Source organism: Paramisgurnus dabryanus, chromosome 18 (genome assembly GCF_030506205.2).
Source record: "Paramisgurnus dabryanus chromosome 18, PD_genome_1.1, whole genome shotgun sequence".
In the NCBI taxonomy this organism is placed as follows: domain Eukaryota; kingdom Metazoa; phylum Chordata; class Actinopteri; order Cypriniformes; family Cobitidae; genus Paramisgurnus; species Paramisgurnus dabryanus.
In genome coordinates, this window is record NC_133354.1 from 19360627 (window position 1) to 19387545 (window position 26919).

Below are 26919 nucleotides of genomic sequence, written 5' to 3' on the forward strand. Positions count from 1 at the left end.
TTTGTTTTGCAAATAATATTTTTCTTTTTTGCAGTATCAATAAATAATGTATATGTAATTTTTTTCTAGTTTATTAATATTTTATTTATTTTTTTAATTATAATTATTCTGTCCTACGTTTAGTTTAGAATTTTTAATGACTTATATTTATTTTTCTTGATTGTTATTTATTGAAAAAAAAAAAACTTATCACATGATGAAGAAAGTCCCCAAAATATCAATAGCTAATTTTCGACCAAATACGAAGTTCATGCCTTTTGCCTTTGTAGGGCAGTATAGATTGTATTGACTTCCTGCAGTAATTTAATGTAACCCTTGTGATGGACTTCGAGTGAAAACACAAGATAGCCATACTATATTTTTATGTAGACTATTGTTGTTGTTTTTATACATCCTGTAATTCACCGAAATATATAAATAAATATTTATATAAAGACAATTACAACAATGCTTTGTATGAAAGCACATTTATTATAAACACTTACAGAGATATTACACAGAACAAGAAAACAACTTTATTCCATTAAACTAAAATTATTTACATAGTAAAAATAAATAAATTTGGTAAATGAAGTGCCCTAGTGTAAAAATACTTTTCTCCAGTTCAGTTTCACATAGCTTAAAGCAGGAGATATTAACACTGTATCTCAGTACTGCAGTAGAAAATCAGCAGGAAGGTCACATCAGTATTCTGTGGCATTATTTGCTTAGAAACAAAAAGATTTAGTGTAGATCACAGAATATTCATGCATACATTTTAAATTTAATATGAAACAAATGGATGTTCACAAAGCACCCCCATTATCTAATTATCCTTAATACAATTTTTAACATTCATCATTTGAGCAAAATGACTGTAACAAGATCACTTGTCATCAAGATCGACTGTCTCCTGCAAACTAAAATGTTTTTGATAAGTGCAGTCTGTGCAGAGACGGACGATCACAGCTACAGTCTTTCCATTGACTTGCTCTTTTTTTTGCTTTGACAATTCTCCAACACTCCTGATAACACTGCTATCCTTACTTCCCCTTCTTTGACTCCCATTCCTGAATATACCGGATAATTGGGTAGAAAGAATAACACATGTTATTAATAACATTTGTGCTCATAAATGTAAACTTAAATTTAAACTTTGAATTTGTCTTTAAATATTTCATATGCAATCTGATAGACCTTGGCTTTCTTCATGACATTTCCTTTAGTTGAAGCATAGATGGACGGTGGACGCTTCTTCATTTCAGAAGCACAGTTGACTGGTACAGTTGCATCGCTGTAAATATGTTCCTTCTTCTTAACTGTGACCTACAGGTATTAAGATATTAACTTATTTTATACAAAATTCAGTGATGTGCATTAATAAAATAAATTGTGAAATATAATAGAGTCAAAACAAAATAGCACAGTCTGTTGACCTTGCTGATGGGTTTGCTTTCCACGGACGCCCCTAGCACCCCACCAGTCAGAGACTTCTTTAGTTTCTCCTTCACCTCTGTCAGCCGTAACTCAAGATCAACACGCTCAGCTTCTTTCTGACGACAACTTTCTTCCAGTTGGGCCAGACGCTGCTCCATTGCCTTTTGCTGTTTATCTGTGCCTATAACATATTTTTACATACAGTAAGTGATTATTAAATAACCAAATCAGATTTGATTGCTTATGCAAAACCACAGCAATTCAACTTTGCCAAGCTTTGCTAAGGTATTCTATATGTTGCCATATGCATGCTGCAATATGATTGTTCATGGCGGTTGCTTAGGCTTCATTCCAGATAGCGCAGATTTAGGATATTTCCTGCCTCAACCCGACAATTATAATGCCAGGAACGACACTCTTTTAAACTCTTTAAATTTTACTAATATCTTTAATTTTAATTCAGATATTATTTCTAGTTTTGATGTGGGAAATATCCTAAATATCCACTTTCTACAACTTTTGATTGCATTTCTACCCAAAATTTGTATTGTAACTTCATAATTTCCATTTGGTTACTGTCAACACTCTTATTTTTTTTTTTCTCAAAAATAATTTCAAAAGGTTTGTTATGCTGCCTATTAAAGGGGACATAGCATGAAAATCTGACTTTTTCCATAGTTAAGTGCTATTTTTGGCTCCCCTTGTGATGTCAGAAGGGGATAATACTGCCCCTTAATCTGCACTATCCAACCACGGCACTGCCATTTAGTGCAGAGATCAGCTCATTTGCATTTAAAAGGACACACCCAATTTTGCTCCCACCTACAAAGTGACAATTTTAACATGCTATAATAAATTATATATATGATATTTGAGCTAAAAACTTCACATTTATACCCTGGGGACACCAAAGATTTATTTTACATTTATAAAAAGTCTTGTGAAATGTCCCCTTTAAGTCTGGCTGAAACTCTTCTCTAGGTGCCTTCATGCACAAATGGTGCCTGCAAAGTCATAGCCTGAGAGGGGAGTGAGGCAGCAAATCAGCGGCTCAAGCTTTTAGATAAAGCTATTGTCAGCAGGTGGCGCCAACCACTACAAGATTGGGCGTCAGTGAAAATATTACAGTACCTAAACCTTTTAACAAACAACTCATCTAAAATCCAGTGTAATTGAAGAGTCACCTGTTACACTTTTCAGCTTTTCCTTCACCTGTCTCTTTTCTGTGCGGATTGACAACAGGTTCTTCCTGATTGTTTCTTTTTCTTTCTCTAGTTGCTCTTTCTCATTTACATATCGGCGAGCATCTTCTTCTGCCCTCGTCTTTCCGTATTTACCACCATTATTTACAGCTACAACAGAAAAAAACAGTCATTAGTATGAAAAATGTACACTTAAATTTTAAAAGATGTCTCATATACACTTAAGAATCAATAGGGTGATTTCCCAGACAGGGCTTATCCTAGTTTCAGCCTAACATGCATGTCTGCCTCAATTAAAAACATCTTGCATGGATATATCTTAACATATAGGCTATCCGTGCTATTGTTTTGTCTCAAGATGCACACCAGTATTGTTTTTTAAGGTGTGTTTGTAAAAAATTTCCTAATATAACTAAAGCCTAGTGATTAATCTAAACCCTGTCCGGGAAACCGCCCAAATAATTGCTTTGGATGATTGCTAAATTGTTACTATCTGGTAAAAAAAACATACAGGAACCATGTCGCTTCACTGTGATCTGTGTGTCAGCTTTTGCTGTATCCACACTGGACATTGAGGAATATCGCTTCAGTTTAGACTGTGTCTCATCTGAATGCTGTTGAGAGATGGGGCAGAGGTTATAAATGAGTGAGTATGGTTTGGGAAGATAGCAAACAAACTTAAAATACACTTAAACATTTTGGTTTTTAGTTTTACACATTCACAGGCCATCAATTACACAACGCATTTGAGGATTTACTGTAAAGTTCCTTTTCCCTGGAAACAAGAACATGCTTACAATACTGAAAGTTTAGTTGCTGACTAGACATATAATAAAGACGGAGAATAAAGACATTTAGAGAAAAACGGCCAAAAAAATAAAAATAAATGCAACTACAAAAATATATAATCCTAGCAACAGCAATGGCATAGTTATATTTATTGCTGTCTCTTAATCCAACAAAAAATGGACTACAATTTAATTGTGACTTTAAACGCAATGATAAAAATTCATATATTAATGCTAAGACATAACATAACACCAATTCAATTTTAACCGTTACTGTTACACCATACCTGCACACTTTCATACGGCACTTCATCGTAAGTCCTCGTGTCTGTGGAGTTGTTGCTGGAGGAGGTCGCCCAGCTACATCATCAATTGACCAAAATCGGAGTGAAACACAGACAATGTGACTCAATGAGTTTGTATATCCACATCACATGTGCTTGCTAAAATATTTAGTTTAACTCACAGGAAAGAGTGACGTGCTGCGTTCTGGATGCTGCTGATGGTGTCCACATCTACATAGTCATAATGCAGAGCTTCAGGAGTGGTTGCACTGCCTGCTTCTGCCAACAAAACCCCTAGCCATCGGCCCATCTCCACAGAACAACTTGCCTGAGGCATAAACACAGATTTATGATATTCGTGACCCTTTCTGTGAAAAACCATCAAGTCTTTTTTGTGATTTACATAAAATCATCTTACATAACATTCTGTGAAACCTTGATATCTTTAATATTGACTGATTAAGATCAAAGATTGAAAGAAATCTATTTTATTACCTCTAAAGCTGCTACTTCTGTGCTCCCTCTCATGATGCGGAAGGCAAAAGGGTGTTTGGGCCCAAGACCAGGTAAGACCTCCACACCCTGAAGAGCTAAAGAGTTAACGTGGGCGTGAATGTCCGCTCTGTCCTTATGAAGATAAAGAGTGCCATTCCTCACACAACACCAGCGTTCTTTCCAACACTGATTCACCAAAACATTCAAGTAGCCTGGCAAGAGAAAAATCCAAATTGTATGGGAATCGTACAGAACCCGATTGCATGGAAAACCGAATCTTTTGCATTAGCAAAGGAGGGGTTATGTGGCCTCACCACAACGGGGATTGTCATCTAAGTGGGACGACGTGTTGGTTTCTCCTGGTAGAGGAGGTTTTTTCTTCGAGAAACTGATGATTCGGTTGATTTTCTTGCCGGCAGCGCGACTCATGGATCCGGTCAGCTCAGAGAACGTCCCTTTCTTGCCCTTTCCTACAGAAATGAGTGCATGATGCAACATTAGATGATGCATATAGAGCAGGAAGACATGAAAACACATCTTTGGACATATCTTGTAAAATTAACCTGTAAAATTTGTTTTGTTAATGTATCTTTATGCGTTCAGATTAATTCAGTGAAGTTAAAGGATTAGTAAATTTTCTTAAAAAATCCTGATAATTTACTCACCACCATGTCTTCCAAAATGTTGATGTCTTTCTTTTGTTCAGTCGAGAAGAAATTATGTTTTTTGAGAAAACATTCTAGGATTTTTCTCATTTTAATGAACCTTAATGGACCCCAATACTTAACAGTTTTAATGCAGTTTAAGATTGCAATGCAAAGGACTCTAAACGATCTCAAACGAGGCATAAGGGTCTTATCTAGTGAAACGATTGTCATTTTTGACAAGAAAAATAAAAAATATGCACATTTAAACCACAACTTCTCTGGTTCCCCCTGTCATGCGATGTGCCAGCGCGACCTCACGCAATACGCCATCACGTCAAGAGGTCACGGATGTGTCAGTTTATTGTTTAAAATGGTCCGCAAATGTGCATTTCATACATGTAACACGTGACCTTTCCACGTCATAGCACAATTACATGAGGTCACAGGACCGGAGGAACCAGAGAAGTTGTGGTTTAAAAGTGCATTTTTTTTTTCTTGCCAAAAATGACAATCGTTTCGCTATATAAGACCCTTATGCCTCGTTTGGGATTGTTTATAGTCCTTTGAAACTGCAATCTTAAACTGCATTAAACTGTTAAGTGTTGGGGTCCATTTAAGTCCATTTAAATGAGAAAAATCCTAGAATGTTTTCCTCAAAAAACATCATTTCTTTTCGACTGAACAAAAAAGACATCAACATTTTGGATGACATGGTGGTGAGTAAATTATCTGGATTTTTTTAATGGATTAATCCTTTAAATAGTATTTGACTTTTGTTTCTTAGATGTCAACAATTCATTCTAAAAATGGCTGGGTTATTTTTTGACCCATAATGAGTAAATATTGGACAGAACACATGCTGGTTTAAATTTGACCCAATGCTGGGTTGTTTTAACCCAAATGCTGGGTTATTATTACCCAATGGTTGCATAACAAGCCAACATTGGGTCATTTTTAACCCAACATGTGTTCTGTCCAATATTTACCCATTATGGGTCAAAAATAAGGCAGCCATTTTTATAGCGTTGAAGCACTACACTTATTTTAACACATTGTTGGGTAAATTTTGATAAACCCAACAGTTTGATTTACATTAACTTATGTGGGGTTATTTTTACTAGTGCTGTCATATTTAAGATTAATGCCGATTAATCGCATACAAAATAAAAGTTTGTTTTTGTATAATATATGTGCATGCCCTGTGTGTAATTATTTTGTATATATAAATACATAATGCACACATACATATAACATTTTCCTAAATGTATACTGCCCTACAAAGCCAAAGCGCAGTAACTAAGCATTTGGTCAAAATTGAGTTGGGCTTCGTAAGATCTGTTGTGACAAAGTCTCCTGGTTCAATTTTTTCCCATTTCAGAGAAATGTGTGTGCCAAAATTGCAGTAACATGTTTGACTGGATGGTGTAAAAACTTTAAGGGCTTTTTTCTCGGTTTCAGAGTTTGCGTAGTTACTGCACTTAGCGCTTGGAGGGCAGAATACATGTATGTGTGCATTTACATATTACACACAATATGCACAGAAACATATAATGCAAACACAATATTTTATTTTGTATGTGATTAATCATGGTTAATTTTTTAACAGCCCTAGTTTAACCCATTGTCGGGTCAGATATAGACATTTTCTAGGGTTTGTTCACAATTTACCTAAGCATTGTATATGTGAAACCTGGAAAAATAAGCAAAAAGGTTATGTAACTTTGTGAAGGAAACCAATTTTAACCCTGGGGCAGATCAGAGGAAAGGAAGTATAGCACAGAACAGCTACATCCTTCCTGTATCCCTACTGCCATTGTTTGAGAGTGACATCACAGATCTGACACGAGGAAATTTGCTACACCTGAAAAACCCACTTTGACCCTCAAAGCGTTCATTAGGCAATGAACTCATTTTCATTTGTCGTCATTTGTGTCCATACCATTCTCACAGCTTTCCCGGGTAGCGTCTCCATTCGCCACACTGTCAGAATCAGAAGTGTGTTTATCTTGTGACATCATCTATAGTAAACAGAAGATAAACAAACTTTAAATTAATTATGAGGATCACTACACTGGTTCTGTTCAAGTCAACATTGCAATAACATATACCTTGTCCAGCTCTAGTTTTCGCAGTATCATAGGAGAGGATGAACCCTCTTTTCCATTATTGTTGCTTGCCAGATTGCTAACTTCCTGAATGACCTACACAGATTTAAAAGATGAATTTGGAAACAAATGCGGCAAATTAGTTACATAGCTAGTAAATAAACCAAAACCTGAACATTTGCCAAAGACACACTACAGTCCCAAAAATGAAGCACATCGGTTTAGCACCTTCAGCCAGTTCTCGGCCTGTTCTTTGCTCTGTACGGCCAACACCACAGCCTCTCCTCCTGGCATGGAGAAACGAAGCTCATGCTTTTTGCGACGTCCATCTTTGGGCACATAAATGACATTGCAGAGATTCAAGGGCAGGTCAACATACGGACTACGATCTTTGGGATTCTTGAAACACTGTGGAAAATATATATGCTTTAATGGGAATTAAATTTCTTTTCAGATATCAGATATAATTTCTTCAATAATTTGTAATATTTACTTATATTCTCCTGCTTAAGATTAATCACATACCTGAAGTCGATTCTCGCGGATGATAGTTAACTGTTTAGCCCACTGACCGAAGCGTTTTTTACGCAGTAGAAAAGCACATTTTCGGTAGTCTTTCATTTGGCCCACCGGACTCTCCTCTGAGGGCCACCGGTGCGTCTGCTCTCTGACTTTAGCTTCCTCGTCCTCTTCATCGTACGACTCGTATGAACTACTGAGTGCATCTGAATCATTGTCTGTGAAAATGAACTCCGATTAATACTGAAAACATATTTTGTTGTATAACAAACACGTGCATTAGCACAGATTCCTTACAGGAGTTTTTGCTGGCCCCGTTCAGACGAGTTGCCGGGTAATTGTTGTCGGCATCTTCGTAATAAGCATCCTCTATTGAGTTTGGAGGGCTGGAGTTGCCTGGTGAACAGATATAGTGTGTTAGGTTTCATAACCGGATATTTTTCAATCATATCAGGCTTGTAAGTGTGTGTGTACTCACTGCGTGTTGTTATATACTGGGGTGTTGTGCCCGGCCCAAGCGGTACGGCCTCTTCATAGTAATCATCAGGTATGGGAGTGGTAGGAATGGGAGGGGGTGTGTCTGTCGGACTCTGACAAAATAAAGCAAATGATCGCTGAACTGCGCATTTTCAGTTTGAACAAAATCCGTTCAACAGATTAATCAAAAAATTAATAATTTATCTATTTTAGGAGGTTAAAATCTTGTAATATTTTTGTATCTGTCTGTTACCGAATTTGGTGGCAGGTGCTTGGATGTCTCCTCCTCCTCCACACCTTTGATCTCTTCAGAAGAATCCCTGAGATCTTGTAGGTCACAATCTGAGGAGACAACAAAAATGACTTATGTATAATCATAAAGCAAATCATATAACATTTTGGGAATTAATAAAAATGCATACTTTTAATGTTTTGTCTGCTACAGATATGTTTTGAGCACTGTTCAGTAGTTATTTGCAATACAATTAAAGTGATAAATAGTCATGCACTGTCTTCTTAAGATAGTCTTAAAATTATTTTCCTTGTCTTCACAAACTAAATGTCTGCAATAGTAAACACAGAAACAGACTCACCAAATTCTTCAAACAGTGATTCTACAAAGCTGGTACCATTTCCGTAGAGAGATGTGTTCACGTATATAAAGTCAGATCCATTCACTGCAAAGCAAAATAATTCAATTAAAAGTCAAGTTGATTCTGAATCCCCTTTTTTAACTGCAGTTAGCGTGTAACTTTGCTGTTCAAACATAACCAACATCTGCAAAGTTCGAAGCTTAAAATTCAATGCAACACGAGATATTTGCTTTAACAGCAATTACTTTAAATAAACTACAGTGAATGGCTGGATTGCCTACAACTAAGCATCTTCCTGGGTTAATGACATCACAAACCCCAAAATTTACATAAACCCTGCCTCCGTAAACACGCAGCAAAGGGGGCTTTTCGAAACAGCCAAAAACAACACACTGGGACAGCGGACAACCAATCTGAGCATATTCATTTCTGAGCGAGGGGCCTCATATACCTATACAGCTTGTTTTAATGAGAATGAAAGAAACAGTGCAGAATTAAGTTAAAATATATGAAAAATGATGCTTTTATTTTAAACTAAGCATAAACACATGTTACAGTGTAACCCATAAACACAATCAAACCTTAGAAAACCCCTTTAATGCATACCTAAATATATAAAGAGGTTTGTTAGTTTGCAAATAGTTATAATTTGGCCACATTTAAGTAATACACCAGCTTACTGTATATTTATATTCATATTTATATTCATGCATTTGTGTACAGTGCATTACAAGGTACACATTTTTATTAACGTGTGTTCCCTTGGTTCGAACCAAGCGTGCCGCACTAGCCCTGAAAAATGAAGCCAAAACATCTCCATCGCCCCCCAGTGACTGGTCCCAGTATAGGTTATAAACCCCGCCTCCCCCATGTTATTCATTGGGACTTGAGATAAACTAAACAATTTAATTACACTTCAAATATCTTTTTTCCAAAGCTGGTTTCTGTCGTTTACTGTAGTTTTTATCACGCTGACGTAAATTCAAGTGTTAGTTTTTAAAATAAGTTTGTTTTTAGTTAGTTATTTAATGCTATAAAAATGGTGGTGTCACGTCATGATTGACAGCTGTGATATGCGCATTCTGCGTGAGCAAGGGCGGGGCCTTGATTTCGCGGCTTTACTTCCTGCTCACAACTGCGCAGGGCTGGTCCCAAAAACGCTACTGCGCAGACTCAAAACCCAAGATGTCAGCGCCGTATCGGGACACTGGCAGCTTCAGTTTTCACCAATGGAAGAGAGCGAACGGGCGACGTCCATCTTTTTTACGGTCTATGGTTTGACCCCATGACCTTTTGCGCTGTTAACACAATGCTCAACCACTGACCTATACAGGAACATATACTGTATTTTTATTAAAGGTCACATTGTCACGTTCTTTCTGATAAAATTTTTTAAACCCTACTTAGTGTGTAATTTTGCAATAATAGCATAAATAATACCTGTAAAATGATAAAGCTCAAAGTTCACTGCCAGGTGATATATTTTCTTTAACAGAATTCGCCTTTCAAAGCCTACAGCGAACAACCGGTTTGGATTACAGCCCTCTACTTCCTGTTTTATTGATGTCAGTAGAAAGTTTTTTATTTATTAAACTCCGCCCACAGGAATACGTCAGTCGCCAGCTAAGCTAACGGCAAGCTAAGCTGCTATCCAATCACAACACACTCAACAAACTACACAATCAGATAAATAAATTTTGTGAAAAATACCGCAGTATTTTACACATGAAACATGAACACATGTTATATTGCGCACTGTTAACACAATCAAAGCTTTAAAAACACAGAAAGAATGGGGGCTTTAACAGTACATCTCAGTAATTCTCTCATACACAATGTTATAATCATAATGCATGATCTATTTTGTAGCCAATAAGTCTCCCCAGCTGTTATGTATCTGAAAAACGGTCTCACCAGATGGCTGCAGCTGTTTGACCATGTTCCTGACCACGCTCATCTTCTCAGCCGTAGCTGAACTCACGCTCTCATTCTCCAGCAGTTTCAGCAGCAGACTCAACTCCTTCACCAGGTGCTCCATACCTGCGCAGGGACACAATGGACAGACAGAATAAGCTATGGATTAGCAAAAGGTGACACAAGAAAAGCACCTAAAAAAAGTCTGATAAAATGCTTACTGCTTATTTGTGACTCTGTCTTTAAAATTCGGAATAAAGTCTCATAATTTAATGAGTTTAGGAGAATTAAAGTTTGCTTTCTATCAAATATATCAAGGATGTATTTTCACAGAATGTTCTTTACATAGTATGAGTTCATATAGAAAACAGTTTTAAAAGCAAAGACAATTTATGATGTATAGTGAATCCAGTTTGAAAATCAAATAAGCAAATTAAAAGCCTCAGCTGTTGAAGTTGGACATCTGAATTCTTTGATTGTTTGTGAATGTTTAATGCAATAACAGGCAATGATATGAGTGGATTTCTAATGGTAGTGCTCTTCCAGATCTGCGCACTGTGAACAATAGCTTCACTGTTATGAATGGATCAACAAATGCAGGAAACTAAAAAAGTCCCAATGAGAAAAGAGATTTTATTTTTAGAAAGTCCTGGAATAAGAACTCACTAATAGAGCAAACATAGTAAACAATACTCAACATTTATAATAGCTGTCAGTAGGTGTGGACACTTGTGTTGTGATGTACTGTATATTTATTTAATTATGTACAATCTTTAAAGGTCTTCAGGCCAGGAGTTCTCATTAATCTTCCTGTCTTGATTTGTCGCATCATGTATTCTGGCAAATCCTGTTGGATCAAAACACCTGGAGCAATTTCAGTAAAATTTTATATGCAAGATATTCACTCTCACCTACAAGCATATGATTCGGATTTTGCTTTCATAACATTGCACATTGTGAGGAAATGCTGCAAACCATCACATATGAAGCACATGTAAGCACTCCTTACCACAATCCATCAAATAAAAAGTCCCTCTAAAAGAAGTCTCTACCTGACATTCATTTAGCTTTGCTGATCCAGGATTATTATTCTTGGCCAAAACGTAATTACAGCAATATGTGACCTTTCTTTTGCTCATGACCTGACAGTGCTTTTCTCTCTCTCTATGGACCAGATCAAAAACCCGTTGCTTAGCTCATGATGTTTCTGTCCCAGACCCTCACCGCTCCAAAAACAAATATAACAGTGGTCGCAAACCGCCAAGCAAACAAGGAAATCCTAATTAAAGGATCTATTTCAGTATGTCTATTTTAAGGATCATCCCATTCATTTCTTGGCATATAAAAGTGTGACAAAAATGGAAATAAAAATATTTTAATTAATCTTACAAAATAATAAATTTTGTTTATTAGCATTATTCAGTATGTTTTAACTGATTTAAAGTCATAGCAGTGATGTATGCAGCCATGAAACACAGTACAGGACATTCACGTCTTTACATTAATGAAAACTTAAAGGGATAGTTTACCCAAAAATCATTTTCTCACTCTCATGTTGTTACAAACCTGTATAAATGTCTTTGTTCTGATGAACACGAAGGAAGATATTTTGAGGAATGTTTGTACCCAAACCGATCATGAGCCCCATTCACTTCCATATAGGCAAAGAATACTATGAAAGTGAATGGGGCTTATGAATTTGGGGCTTCCTCCAAATATCTTTTTTTGTGATTATCATAACAAAGAAATTTGTACAGGTTTGTAACAACATGAGAGTGTGTAAATGATGAGAGAATTGTCTTTATTTGTTTATAAAAACAAATCTGTGTAAGATTAACAGTTGACTGAGGGCTAAAATTTTTATTTAAACATTACAATAACAGAAACATGACTGAAATAACATAATATTATATTGTATTGTTCCTTTTTAAATTTGCAAAAAGTGTTATGATGTAGCAAATCTCATTTGTTTATTTAACAATAAATGAAACCATCTGATGATATTACTGAAAACAAATAAATCAAAAATACTTGACTAAACGCATTTAGATGTGCATTCAGCTTTAATATCTATCACATTGGATCATAATATAATTACACGAAACATAACATTGGCTGTTTGTCATCAGATGAAAAACTGGGAAAAAATACAGAGGAAGTCAAATCAAATCTCATAGCTCCCGAATACAAATGTAAAAGCAAACCATATTACTGCACCGTCAAAAATACAAAAGGTACAAAACTTGTCACTGAGGCACTTTAAAAAGGTCCTAATATGAACCATTTAGGTACAAATATGTATAGATACGTATGTATGAATATGTACCTTTGAGGTAGTAATATGCACTTTTTGAAAGGGTACTGTCCAGGGAAAGCGTTTGTCGATGGTCCATGCACATCATCTCCCCTCGTTCTTAGGAAATTCCAATCTTTATTTTCATTAAAGGGGACATATCATGAAAATCTGACTTTTTCCATGTTTAAGGGCTATAATATGAAAAACAACAACCCAGTAACTTAGTTTTGGTAAACCATTCTCTGTAACATGTAAAAAATAGGTAATTGAAATCTGGCTCCCCTTGTGATGTCAGAAGGGGATTATACCGCCCCTTAATCTGCATTATCAAACTATTTAGTGCAGACATCAGCTCATTTGCATTTTAAGTGGCAATTTTAACATGTTATAATAAATTATCTATATGATATTTTGAGCTAAAACTTCACATACGTACTACACCAAAGATTTATAATACATTTTAAAAAGTCTTGTGAAATGTCCCCTTTCAGATATTTGTTCCAAAGGTCAGTTTATCTAGCCATACCGATAAACAAACATAGACTGGAAGTTAACTTCAGGGTCAGGGGCGTAACTGTGACAACACATATGTGCGCATCTGATGAAACCTTCTATAGATGAACCAGATGAGAATCCAACTATTCTCAGGAAAAACATCAAACTGAGCTCTGTTCTACCTGACGCTTTTGTTAGTTTTGAGCATTCCCTAAAAATCGAACCCATGACCTTGTTGTTGAAGGCATACCAAAATAAATTTGGTCTGATTACAGAGTTCACCTTCAAACTTAGAGAGATAACTGTCTTACTCATCAATACAACTTGAAATACCATCGCTAGTAAACGCACAGTCATCTTAATTGTCAAATCTAAATTGATTTTGCAAAATGGCAAGTAAACTCCTCCTAAGAGTTTTCCTCTCACCCTGAGAGCAGGAAATATAAAAGCGTGTGTGTCTGTGAGAGGAAACAAGTAAAAGAGAGGGGCGGAAGAAGAGCAGGAGGCGGAAAACCCGAGAGCAGAAAGTAGGATGACTGTTATTGTACCGAGTGCGGCGCAATCTCAACTCCAGGCGCGCAGCTCTCCAGAGGGTCATTGTCTGGGTGTGCACTCGATGACACGGGCGAGGGAGTGACCCGCCTTGTTTCCGAGCAACTGAAGTTCTCACACAACACCCTAAATCTTCAGCCACCCAATTTGGAAACTGGGTCAAGTTTGTGGAACTAAAAGTAAAGTCTGCTCTTAAGTCCGTCCTGTTTTTGCTGTGGTACACATTTTTTGTGTGTAATGGGTTGAAATGTAACTTCTGCATGTTTGATATGCTGACTCCAAGAGTATTCAGTAATGACGAAATCGATGTTGTATCAAAGTTTGAGAGCTACAACATGGTCGTAGCTTATACATAGAGCTATTTAAAATGCATTAGCTTGGACAGAGTTTTAAACAACATTCTAGCAAAACTTTCATTGAGTGGCTCCGCATAGACAATGTGCCATTGTGAGGTCCAAAATTACCCAATGACATCACCTTTGAGGAAAAGAGGACAATGTAGCGCATAGCATTCAGATATGCAGTGCAAACATTCATTCACCTAAATACAATCGCGTATACACTCACACACACTGGCAAAACAAATTCTAGGGAAAGCAGCTGTGCGAGCTTGAGCCAAGGGCATTGTGGGTAAGGGGATATGTCCTGCAGCTGTAGTTTCCTGTCTGGGCTGACGACAGCAGTTTCTATCATCCCTAACCTTCTGCTTCCTATTCCTCTACTTCACCCCCCCCCCCCCCCAAAAAAAAATGACATGCCATCAGTTCTTCACTAACTAGCATGCTCCCTTTCTCCCCTGATCCCTTATATCTGGACCAGATCCACCAGAAAGAACACTATTGCATGCAACATATCTAACACCCACCATCTGTGCCTGTTTAGTGGTCTCCCCTACAAATTTTGGGGTTTCTACCCAAAACTCAACCCTTGTCGTATGAGTAACAAGGATCTTGCCCATCCTACAAGCATCATATCCAAAATACCACACTGTCTCTAAATTAAGCTTCTCAGCTGTCTGATTCGTCACGTGGAGGACGCACAAAACTCAGAGAAGGGGGGGGTTATGAATACCAGTCAAGGTCACGGATGGTACGGGCCACACTGATGTAAGGTGGAGATGGCTATAATTTAATGCTGGATATTTCAGTGGTTGACAGCTTGCTGGGTGGCATCAATTACAAAGGCCACATAATTGAAAGGGAAGGGCTGAAGGCTTTGAGGATGACAACATACTTATTGATGGCTTAATTGAGCATGGGAAAAAAGTTGCTTTACATTGTGGTTGCCAGATTGGTTGTTTCATGTACAGAGCATTGATTCCAGAAAATTGCATTATAATTGCTAAAATGCCTTCTGTGTACGCAAACACATCCCGGGACTGATCTCAGGATAGGCAAACTGGAATGAAGCAGCAGTCAGGGAGCTCCTCATTATCCTTGCTGAAGCTAAGTCTAATGGAACGGTAAGCAATGCACTAGTTTACAAATCGAAAAATAAATAAATAACAATAATGCACTAGTGTGGTTTCTCGAGAGAGAAATCGCAGCTCATAAGCAAATCTAAAGACACAGGAAAAAATATTCTGAGAACAATTACATTACACATCTCATACTTGTGTCGACAGATAGCATCTCTTGCCCTCCAGCAGGGTGTTCCCCTAAGTGCGTGATGTCTCATGAAAACTATCAATTGGTCACGCCCTTCCATGATACGAATTTGCATGTCAGAGTTCTGGTCTGCAGCATCCGCATGTGAATGAATGAAAGTCAATGGATTGAAAAGTCTAAGGTGACCGCGGCATAATGCAGATGCACTATGCATGCAAGCATCATACTTATGTTCTGAGTAACAGGGAAGTCTAAGATTTTTCAATCTGTGCTATTTATATCTCAATAACCTCAGAAATGATTGGCAGTGCACACCAGGGGACCAACTTGCTCATCAGCATGCTAAATTATATACAGTTTTTTCATATGGTTATACACCTTACTGATTTTGCATTAGACAATGTTGATTTTATTAGCTATTAAAAAAAATATTTAGATATTTATGCTGCAGAAGCTACACTTACCTAAAGGATTATAAGGAACACCATACTTATACTTATAAAGTGTGCCAAGAAAATATCCCCCACACCATTACACCATCACCACCAGCCTGCACAGTGGTAACAAGGCATGATGGATCCATGTTCTCATTCTGTTTACGCCAAATTCTGACTCTACCATCTGAATGTCCCAACAGAAATTGAGACAAGGCAACTTTTTTCCAGTCTTCAACTGTCCAATTTTGGTGAGCTTGTGCAAATTGTAGCCTTTTTTCCCTATTTGTAGTGAAGATGAGTGGAACCCGGTGGGGTCTTCTGCTGTTGTAGCCCATCCACCTCAAGGTTGTGCGTGTTGTGGCTTCACGAATGCTTTGCTGCATACCTCGGATGTAACGAGTGGTTATTTCAGTCAAAGTTGCTCTTCTATCAACTTGAATCAGTCGGCCCATTCTTCTCTGACCTCTAGGATCAACAAGGCATTTTCCCCCACAGGACTGCCATATACTAAATGTTTTTCCCTTTTCACACCATTCTTTGTAAACCTTAAAAAATGGTTGTGCGTGAAAATCCTAGTAACTCAGGAGATTGTGAAATACTCAGACTGGCCCGTCTGGCACCAACAACCATGCTACGCTCAAAATTGCTTAAATCACCTTTCTTTCCCATTCTGACATTCAGTTTGGAGTTCAGGAGATTGTCTTGACCAGGACCACATGATTGGTTAATTAGATAATTGCATTAATGAGAAATTGAACAGGTGTTCCTAATAATCCTTTAGGTGAGTGTATTTTGACAGAATATACAGAGTACATAAATAATAATAACTGCATGTACACAAATAATCTTTTTATAGGTAAAACCTTTGGTATTTAATATCAAGTGTTGTCTCAATAGACATTAGATACTTGTTTTGTTTGTTGTCTATTGTGATAGTTCTACATTCACTCAGTACGTTGTTTGGTTGCCTGGCATTTAAAATTTAGTTATTATTTTGTCTTGTCAAACATATTATTACGATAAAACGGCAAAAACTGTTTTGCATGGAAATTTATAAGAGGGATAAACTTCCTCATCTATTCTGTTTCTAAACTGCAATCATAAGAATTCAGGCTCAAAATCATGAGATTTCCATTTGCATGTGTACCCAGTCACATCTGCTTTTATATTAGTTTTCTATTAGCAAAATTAGTAAATAGTTGTTTGCTCAGTTATGGAAATTTAACAGTTAAGGATCTCCCTTGGTATCCCTTGCATTATGGCATGGTAACTGTAGGGCCACTTTTTCACTATTGTTGTTACTTTCTCCTTATTTTCACTTAAAGGGGACATTTCACAAGACTTTTTATAGATGTCCAATAAAACTTGGTGTCTCCAGATGATGAATATGAAGTTCTAGCTCAAAATACCATATAGATAATTTATTATAACATGTTAAAATTGCCACTTTAGGTGTGAGCAAAAATTTGTGTGTCCATTAAAATGCAAATGAGCTGATCTCTGCACTAAATGGCAGTGCCGTGGTTGGATAGTGCAGATTAAAGGGCGGTATTATCCCCTTCTGACATCACAAGGGGAGACAGAATTCAATTAGCTTTTTTACATGCTTGCAGAGAATGGTTTACCAAAACTAAGTTACTGGGTTGACCTTTTTTACATTTTCTAGGTTGAAACAAACACTGGGGACCCAATTATAGCACTTAAACAAGTCAGGTTTTCTTGATATGTCCACTTTAAATTCAGTGTAAGGTAGCTCAATCGGATGAAAAGCACCTTTTAGATGGCAAGCAATTAGGAAGTGCATTTAGGCCTACTAATTATACTAAATAAGCCAATTCAGGTATACAAGTATAAACATTGGCTGTGTCCGAAAGCCGAAAATGATGCTTTCAGAATACACATTCTAAGTTAGGAGGCATCAAATCATGTTTGAATCCAATATTTGCTTCACTTTCTTTCTTCTCAGATCCCTTCCTCTGATGGAATTTCGAAGACTTACAGTATATGCTAAATGCTTATATGTCCCTCACCACCTTCGGTACGCGGTTTGAAAGTCAATCTCTGCCAAATCTAGGTTTCATTTTCACTTTTAACAACTTTGGATTGCATTTCTAGCAATAAATTTGTATTGTAGTTTTTAAATATTTGGTTATGTCAAAGCGCTCCTTATTTATATTTCAAATGTAATTCCATTACACTCCCTACGCAACCTGTCTGAAACTGTATCACGGAGATGCCTTCATGCACAAACTTGCCTGCATCATTTTTTCACTCTCATGTTGTTACAAACCTGTATACATTTCTTTGTTTTGATGAACAAGACATTTCAACCCAATCTCACGGCAAGTCATGTTATAGACACAAAATATTAAATTAAGTTTTTTTGTTACTGACACAATTTTCTGGGGGGTTTTCATGTTATTTTGTTGTCTCATTGTTTTTTCCTTTTTTTTTACCATTGTCGCTTGGGATTGGGGTTAGAATGACTTTCTGTTACATTTCAGACATCCTAACCCAAACCCCAACTCTAACCCCAAGCGAAAATAGTTTTAAAAGCGTAAGAAAAACATGGAGAAACCAATACATAGAATTACATGCTAACCCAAACCACAAATCTAACCCCACTCCCAAGTGACAATGATTTAAAAATAGGAAAAAACAATGAGAAAACAAAACAAGATTAAATTAATCAAATATTTTGTGACTTTAAAATGACTTGACGTGAGATAGGGTAGGATATTTTGAGCAATGTTTGTAAACAAACCGTTACTGAGACCCATTTACTACTTTTTGCTACTATGGAAGTGAATGGGAATTATGATCGGTTTGGTTACAAACATTCCTCAAAATACCTTCCTTCGTGTTCATCAGAACAAAAACATTTATACAGGTTTGTAACAACATGAGAGTGAGAAAATAATGACTGAATTTTCATTTTTGGGTGAACTATCCCTTTAAGGGTAGTTAAATAAAAAAAAAAGATCTTCCATCTTTATCCCAGACAAGCCCCCGCTTAGCATCTGACCTCTTTTATTGAGGGGTTAATACACTAGTCATCCTCATCAAACTCCAGCGATGGCTTTGATATCCACTCTTTGAGACACGCATGTTGAAGGGCCTACAGGGTCATACACAAAGACTTTTCCGGCCACTCTGTATCGTAATAAGCCTGTGTTGATACAGAGATCTCTACAGACAAGAGCAGCCCTTGACGGCTGCCGTTCCTTGCATTCAGTCTATGGAATGCTGGAGCGAGAGACAGTGTCAGGCCTGTGTGGACCCATCAGGCTCACAAGCTGTAGAAGAGAGAAGCCTTTGTCTATTTGGCCATGGGTATTTATAGATGTAAACCATGTGCACGAGGAACCAGAGGAGAGAGAAATCATTGCGATTCTCTTCCCAGACACCCACATACATACACACCCTTCAAAGTTTGTGTGAAGGGGAGTGATTACGACCCAGAAATTTCACCATAACATAAATGCCTATGATGTGGTTGAACTTTGGTGTATGATGTGTTTGAACAGAGCTTAAAGACTGGATGACTCTGTCGAATGAAAAAACATCAAAGCTGCACAATGCAATTAAAACTAGTCTAGTGTCCACTGTAACTACAGAAAAAAACAGCTATGCTAAATCAATTACGCTTTTAAACAAGTAAACAGGATGATTTTCAGTAAACTGTTCATAGTGATGGTAAAGTACCACACATACTCTATAGCAGCACATAGATTTCAACTGTATGAGAACAGACCCACCAAAGTAAATGGTTTACCTACATGCTTTCCTTCACCAATTTTCCTAATGAGAAGCAAGCACACATTTAAAAGGACTTTCCCAAATCAGACCAGGACTAAAAACAGAAACAAGATGGGCTGTTTTTTCCTGGCATCCATGCAAACAGACTCAGAATTGAACACATTCTCGAACGGATTTCCTGCATGAGAGGCAAGGAAGTCTTCCTTCAGATCATAAATGGCCATCATGCTGAACTGGCCTTCAACCAGGATTGAAACCTCAGGATGAAGGAACTGATAGTTGGGTCAATGGAAAGTGAGGGACATGAGAAGGCAGGATGAGAGATATTTATATACATGTAGGGTGCTGCGTGAAAAAGACAGACCCACTTAACTATTTAACTATTTGCTCCAGTATAAACACCTGCAGTAAAGCCATATTTGGTGACATGTCATAAATAGCAGTGCAAATTGCTATTACTGAGTACAGTTAAAAGTTTCTATACAAAAGTTTGTTTCCACAAGACATGTTTATTTAGACTTCTAACTAACCAATTTTGATGGACAAAAGTTTAAGAAATGTAAATAACATTACTGAAGAGATTATAGTGCCTTCAATCTAAAAAAAAATTATATGTGTGTTCCCTGGGGTTCGAACCCATGGCCTTTGCGTTACTAACTTTGCAATATTCTACCAATTGAAGTGCAGAAACAAACAAACACGAAACATATACAAAGTAACAGTTCGACAGATACTGAGTGTTTGACATGAGCTGATGTCATGCTTTCTATACATTGATAATAATAGTAATAATAATATCGACACTAATATTAATAATAATACTTTATGCATAACTATTCAGATGTGCTAGATTCAGATCTAGATACAAAAATATTACAAATAAGAGCCTCCCATTCTTTCAGGTAAAGTCAAAGATGCGATGGATTTACCTTCATATCCATTACAACTTACAGTATTTCTTAGACAATAACTGTAAGGCTATTTTCGTATGAATAAAATGTCAAACTTACAAGTGGAATCGGTCATGTCCATGATGAAAAGAGTATTAGTGTTGTGTACTCCGCAACACAGTTGAGCTCAGTGACACTGTAACGCTCACCAGCATCCTGGGCTGCTCCACTCCACGCGCGTGTCGCCAACGCTACAGTTCTGACAGGGGCGCGTGTAGACCACTAGAATTCACTACACATCCGGGTCCTAGTGCACGTCACATAACACCGTAAGAACGAGACATAAAATATAAACTTGATATTTTTGTATAAAATTAAGAGTTCACAATGTCCACACTACTATACTACTATTGATTTAAATTAGGATTAATCAATAGTGTAGGGGCGCATCTATTTCATCAATCACATTTGTGTTGTCAAAATAATATATTAACATGAAACATGTAAGTCAAGGTAAATATATTTCAGAGGTACCGTTTAGCACCCCCCAGAGGTGCAGGAATGGCAAGATCATTAGTACAGCTTTAGTACAACTCTGAATAAAAATAAATAATGTTGTCTATTTGAAAATGACAATTAAACACATGTTACCAAGTAATATTAAAATCTAGAAAAAAAGTACAACTGGATTACAAAATTAAACCATAACCCTAAGTATACAGCAAATATAGATTTTATGGTTTATTAAACATTGTAAACCATGTTTTTAAAATATCAAGGTGTCTGCAAACATATCTAAAAGTATTAATATCACATTTAAAACTATATATGTTTTAAAAGTTTTAATGCCCATCTATATTTATTTTTCAATCTATTTTATTAAGACAAAAATTTCTTTAAAATTAGAAATTAGGATTTTATTTTAATTAGGTTAAGAATTGCCTGCTATCTCAAGTGAAGGGGGGTTTACCCTCAGAACTTGACACATCAGTTTACATTTTTTAATATATATTTATTCCATAAAACACCCCATAATATTTACTGCATGCATGCAAAACTTCAAACTAAAATAATTAAGCTATAAAAACAAAGATGCATTTTTTTTTAATTCAGACATTTCAGATATTTCTGCACCTTCACATTTTACGAATCAACCCCCGTATCACAGAGTTCTCAAATTGTATAGGTTCTTTGTCTGTCAGTCATTCCAAGACAGCCGTGCTATTGGCTAGCCCGGCTAAATAGGCGGGTCAACTAAACTGCGTCTTCCAAGCTGCTGCAAAAATCGCATTGGGGTTCCGAGAAAACGCAGGATTTCCTGTGGCATTGCTTACATATCAAAGTTTTAGATCCGTTAAAGTGCTCAACCCATTTTAATCTCCGTCGGTTTCATGTCTTATTCAAAACCATCTTATCCGTACGTGCCCTAGACTACACATCAACGAAGTTAGTCTGCAAGAAGTCGTCGAAAATGTCCGAAGCCACAGTCGCCGACACTCGCCGGTTAAACTCCAAACCGCAGGACCTGACGGACGCTTACGGGCCTCCCAGTAACTTTCTGGAAATCGACGTGTACGATCCGCAGACTATAGGAGTTGGTCGTAATCGGTTCACCACTTATGAAGTCCGGATGAGGGTAGGCTGTCTGAATGGGTGTATTTGTGAGGGCTTGGTTCGGCCTAGTTAGCTTGCTCGCTAACATGCTAACTTAAAAAACGTTAGATTGTGAGGGAAAACCGTCCCTCTCAACTGTCTAGTAAACCGATTTTGCTTTCAAATATTTGTTTTGTATCATTAACATGATGACCAATAAATGTTTAGCTAATATGGCTGCTGTTGTTTTTCTGTCAACCATCAACAACCTCCAGCGAGTTGCTTATTTTACACCATTATGATAAGCTGACAATGTATGGTCCTTAGATTTACTGGTGTAAGATTTCTGGTTGCAAATGAATCATTGCGTCAGTTTACTGACGTCTGGCGTATTACGTTAATAGTGTTTGAGAAATTGAGTTTGGTGATACCATCTGTACCATTATAACGTTAGAAGAAATAATGGGCGTTTTCTGCATTTCTTGTTGAAATAGACGAACCTTCCTATTTTCAAACTGAAGGAGTCATGTGTAAGACGAAGATACAGCGACTTCGAATGGCTGAAAAATGAGCTGGAGAGAGACAGCAAGGTATGACATCCATAAAATAAGCAGTAAACATTGCTCATTTACAGGGTTTAAATCATTTAAAAATGCATTATCATCTCCCGTTGGTCTATAAATAATATTTTGTAGATTGTTGTGCCTCCTTTGCCTGGAAAAGCATTAAAGCGACAGCTCCCATTCCGTGGAGATGAGGGCATTTTTGAAGAGTCCTTCATAGAGGAGAGGCGATCTGGACTTGAACAGTTCATCAACAGGTTAGTTATTGAAATACCAGAGTTGAAGCTACTCGCTCTACAGTTAAATGATTTATTAAACCAGAGAGAAATGATAGATCACCCAACAGTTCAATAGATAACAAAACTTAATGGGTAACTAATGAGCATCTCAAATCGAAATATTTTTAAATATCTTGTGTTTTTAATTTACTGACAAAATAACACTTTTAATAGGTTTGTACAACTTGTATCGTTCAGAATTGCAGGTCATCCTTTGGCCCAGAACGAACGCTGTCTTCACATGTTCCTGCAGGATGAAAGTATTGACCGGAACTACATTCCTGGAAAAGTACGGCAGTAGGGTTTTCCAAACTGGGACGAGGGAGGGTCTTCTTTCTCCGGTTTTGAGCTTCTATTCCCATTCGTCTGCAAGCAGTGCAGAGTAACATTTATTTTTACACCAAGCAAATTTAGATTTGTGATGAACCATGCAGGACTTAATTTCTTTGGGCCGATCGTGTGTCTGGGAGTTTCTCTTTATACACACATTGTATTTCTTTTACATCTATACAATGTACTTATTAGCGTACGTGTGCGTACATTAAAAATAACTACATTAAGCTGTAGCACTGTATAGCGAAGAGTGTTGGCTCATATCTTTGTCCTCTCTGGCAACTGTTGTCCAAACATGCACGAATGCTTACTCATTACATGTGAGTGGATGGATTGTGATCCCAAAAATGTTCTCGTTCAAGCTTAAGGTGTACTTGATAGTAGTCATGTGACCATCAGCAAGACTATAATGGACTTGTCAGTATTATTATTAACCAATGAAACAGACGAATGTTGCTTGTGTCTCTCTTATCCATCTCATGCGTAGTTTGAACATGAAAAAAGTAGAATCTCATAAAAATGTGAGTGTTGACAATATTGATTAACTTTAAAGCTTTACTTCAATGTTCAGGCGCATTTGATTATTAGAGAGCCGTTTTAATTCCAATTTTATGTGAGATTATTTGTTTCTGAGAATATGTATGCGTATGCCGTTGTTCAGTAAGTCTTGATAGTAGTAAACAAATTTTTTTAAAGAAATTGCAGAGCCCTAATAAATGTGGAGTATATCAGGATTGTTTGGTATATGTATTAATACATCTAACAGTAGACTTGATTTTGGCTAGCAGCTAGGGGACATTCACCGACATATATTTTACTTAGTTACACAATATGCCCTTTTGTCATATTAATACACAGTTGTCCCTTTTTTGTATGAAATACATTTTGAGACCTGTATTTTATGCAAAATTTTGTATTGTGTTAAACTCCAGGATATGTCCTGAATACGAGTTAATCATGTAAACAAATCCAAAAGCAGCCCCCTCAGAGGACAAAATATGTGCCAACTGCGTAAGAGTTGTCCTGCCAAAGTTCAGTCATTTGTCTCCGAATGACTCTATATTTATGTTTTCTCCTGTGTTCATCAATTTGTGCCTGTGACGTTTGTCTGTAAATAAAGTAAAACAGAAATACGGAGCACTGGCTTGAGATTTTATATCGGAAAGTTTCTTATTCTGTTTATTCTCTCTTCCATTTTAGGTGTGAATGAAGTAAGTTTTGTTTTTTACTCTTAGTATGATAATGTTGTAAACTTAAGCTGGGAAACCATGTTTGCATGATTACTAATACCTCAAACCAATTATACTGTGGGCAGTCTCATGGTCATACTTACAAAATTCATTTTAACATCGTCTTACGTTCTGTTGCTTTGCTAATTCCCGTTTGCATCTGCTTCTCACTTTCACTTGTCAACATATTTGTAACTACTTCAAATTTGCATGTCGTGATTGCATGCTTTTGTGTTGTCAAACCTAGCACATCGGGTTAGTGGGTTTTATGCAAAAAATGTATCATCATCACTTACCATTCAAGCTATTTGGTTTTATTCATTTATAAATTGTTGTATAATAATAAATCAACCACCACCAATCATATGACATTATTCATTGGCGTATGCCTTTAAGGAAAAATTCTGTAGTGTATTAAAATCTAACAGTTTGTTTCATGTCTCTTGACCTGTAATCCAAAGGTCCCTGTCCTGGATTCATCTACTCTACCATCTTATTCCTGCACATCAGTCAGAGCCTTTTACACCTGCAGTCCATATTATCTTCTGTATATATACATTTCTATTCTCAGATATAGCTAGGCTACAACATCTGTACCCAGAGAATGAACTCATCTGTGTGCTGTATTTATACCTCACAACCTCAGTTTTGGGGAAAAATATACATGCTTTATCAGTTGAACAAAACAAATATAAAACATTCCTTTCTGTTATTTCCTCCAAAAAGAAATAAAAGCTATTCCACACCTTAGTGTATTCTTAATCTGTCACAATGCGAAATACTTAAAACATGATACTAAAATGAAAGATTGTAATTGGAAATTAAACCAACAAACTTCTAAACATTTTAACTCTACCTTCCCTTCTCATGGATCAAGATTATACTAACTCCTAAAATGTAGCAGTTCAGACCGAGCTGAAACTGGGACCCCCTCATGTCTTCCGTTATTACATTCCTTGTTTCATTTTTATCCTTCAACATGACCAAACGTGTTACAAGAGGTTTACAACCATTTTCAATTGTATTTCTTTTTGCTTAGTGTCAGTGTAATGGGAATGTACATATTCAATCACTGTGAAATTCATTATGAAAAAATATGCCATACTGTTATATTTGTAAAAGCCATCTCTTTAAAACATTTATTCTTGTTCTTTTCTGTCCCTTTTATTATCTGGACTGTGTGTAAAGAAAATGGCACTGTTTTTTTAAGCAGCTAGCAAACCCTTCTACCCATGAATAAACCATATCTGTCTCCTTTACTGCGTGATCTGTTTCAGTTCAATAAGATTATAAGCTACAGCAGGGGTCTTCAACTACTCTTCCTCGAGGGCCAGATTTTAAAAATTAAAATATGATGCGGGCCAAACTTTGACCCCATTTTAAAATTTTATATATATTTTTTTAATTTTATCTATTATTATATATTATAACATCTTCTATCCAGTATTTTACCTTTTAATTACTGACAACTCATTATATTTTAAAAACAATTCCAGTTTAACATTGCAAGAGAAATGTTGATCGTAAATTTGCACATTGTTTTCTTTGTAATATTTTGAAGATATATAGGCTAAACTGCCTTTACATTGCGCACTACATTCAGTCGGAGTTCGCCCCCTAGTGGCAGTTGTAATGGAATTTCAGTTTAATCGTAAATCTTTGTCAACATGGGAGAGAAGCTCAATCCAGCGCAAGAGCCTTTAACCTACGAAATATATTTATACTTATTCGTTAGCACCCAAAGCTCAAATTAGATCTGGAAAATTACGAACCCACAAATGGTTGGCACCCCAAGCAGCCCCTTTCCGACTCTATGGTTTATCGGCGTAATTTGTCAAGTACAGTGAAAGGTAAAATTAATCACGCTGATTTTAAATCAAAGATGACCGGCAGGCCAGATAAAGATGATTGGAGGGCCACATTTGGCCTGCGGGCCGCAAGTTGACAAGTCCTGAGCTACAGTATACTGCATGTATTGCATTGTTTTTGTAAAGGTCATTATACAATCTGAACAGTCCCTAAAGGTGCCATAGAATGTCACGTTACAGTTTGGATGTACGTCCCAACATTAAATTACACATTAAAGGAATAGTCTACCCTTTTGCCATATTAAATTATGTTATTACCTCAACCTAGACAAATGAATACATACCAATCTTTTTTCAATGCGTGCACTGTACAGCGCGTTGTGAATGTGTTAGCATTTAGCCTAGCCCCATTCATTCCTATGGTACTAAAAAAAAGTTTCATTTCGTGGCACCATACTTACTGGTATAACTTTTCATGTAACAGTCTTTAAATAGGGAAAACACTGAAGTGTTTGGTGGTTTCCCTGTTTGGTACCATAGGAATGAATGGGTCTAGGCTAAATGCTAACACATTCACGACGCGCTGTACAGTGCACGCATTGAAAAAAGATAGATATGTATTAATTCATCTAAGTTGAG

At 36.8% G+C, this 26919-nt stretch overlaps 2 protein-coding genes across 3 annotated transcripts; one reads left to right on the forward strand and one right to left on the reverse strand.

Moving 5' to 3' along the window:
* Positions 1 to 462: 462 nt before the first annotated feature.
* Positions 463 to 20748, reverse strand: afap1l1b (actin filament associated protein 1-like 1b). 2 transcript variants are annotated; one of them, XM_065287187.2, is made up of 19 exons: positions 20597 to 20748; positions 10441 to 10566; positions 8527 to 8610; positions 8187 to 8260; positions 7935 to 8046; positions 7754 to 7852; positions 7463 to 7674; positions 7166 to 7345; positions 6941 to 7033; positions 6772 to 6850; positions 4500 to 4655; positions 4186 to 4397; positions 3873 to 4018; positions 3694 to 3766; positions 3130 to 3232; positions 2601 to 2768; positions 1416 to 1597; positions 1177 to 1305; positions 463 to 1049 (listed from the first exon to the last, which is right to left on the reverse strand). In XM_065287187.2, exons 1-19 carry the CDS (start codon positions 20616 to 20618, stop codon positions 1023 to 1025), a joined length of 2277 nt encoding a protein of 758 aa, XP_065143259.1. In that variant the 5' UTR covers positions 20619 to 20748; the 3' UTR covers positions 463 to 1022. The 2 variants fall into 2 exon arrangements, with proteins under 2 accessions (XP_065143259.1, XP_065143258.1); XM_065287186.2 differs by having other exon boundaries at positions 8187 to 8275; positions 20597 to 20747.
* Positions 20749 to 21721: 973 nt separating this feature from the next.
* snx12 (sorting nexin 12) lies at positions 21722 to 25731 on the forward strand. Its single transcript, XM_065287191.2, has 5 exons — positions 21722 to 22112; positions 22564 to 22659; positions 22765 to 22889; positions 23109 to 24454; positions 24934 to 25731. The coding sequence occupies exons 1-4, from the start codon at positions 21948 to 21950 to the stop codon at positions 23209 to 23211; spliced, it is 489 nt and encodes a 162-aa protein (XP_065143263.1). The 5' UTR covers positions 21722 to 21947; the 3' UTR covers positions 23212 to 24454; positions 24934 to 25731.
* Positions 25732 to 26919: the final 1188 nt, after the last annotated feature.

Excerpts from the sequence above, each read along its gene's own strand:
- afap1l1b (XM_065287186.2), bottom strand. The coding sequence starts at position 20,618 with ATGGACATGACCGATTCCACTT. Across the intron at positions 4,019-4,185 it reads CAGAAGTAGCAGCTTTAGAG|GCAAGTTGTTCTGTGGAGAT; the intron begins GTAATAAAATAG and ends TTTATGCCTCAG. Across the intron at positions 2,769-3,129 it reads AGTGAAGCGACATGGTTCCT|CTGTAAATAATGGTGGTAAA; the intron begins GTATGTTTTTTT and ends TTTCTGTTGTAG.
- snx12 (XM_065287191.2), top strand. The coding sequence starts at position 21,948 with ATGTCCGAAGCCACAGTCGCCGACACTCGCCGGTTAAACTCCAAACCG. Across the intron at positions 22,113-22,563 it reads CTTATGAAGTCCGGATGAGG|ACGAACCTTCCTATTTTCAA; the intron begins GTAGGCTGTCTG and ends TTGTTGAAATAG. Across the intron at positions 22,890-23,108 it reads CTTGAACAGTTCATCAACAG|AATTGCAGGTCATCCTTTGG; the intron begins GTTAGTTATTGA and ends TGTATCGTTCAG.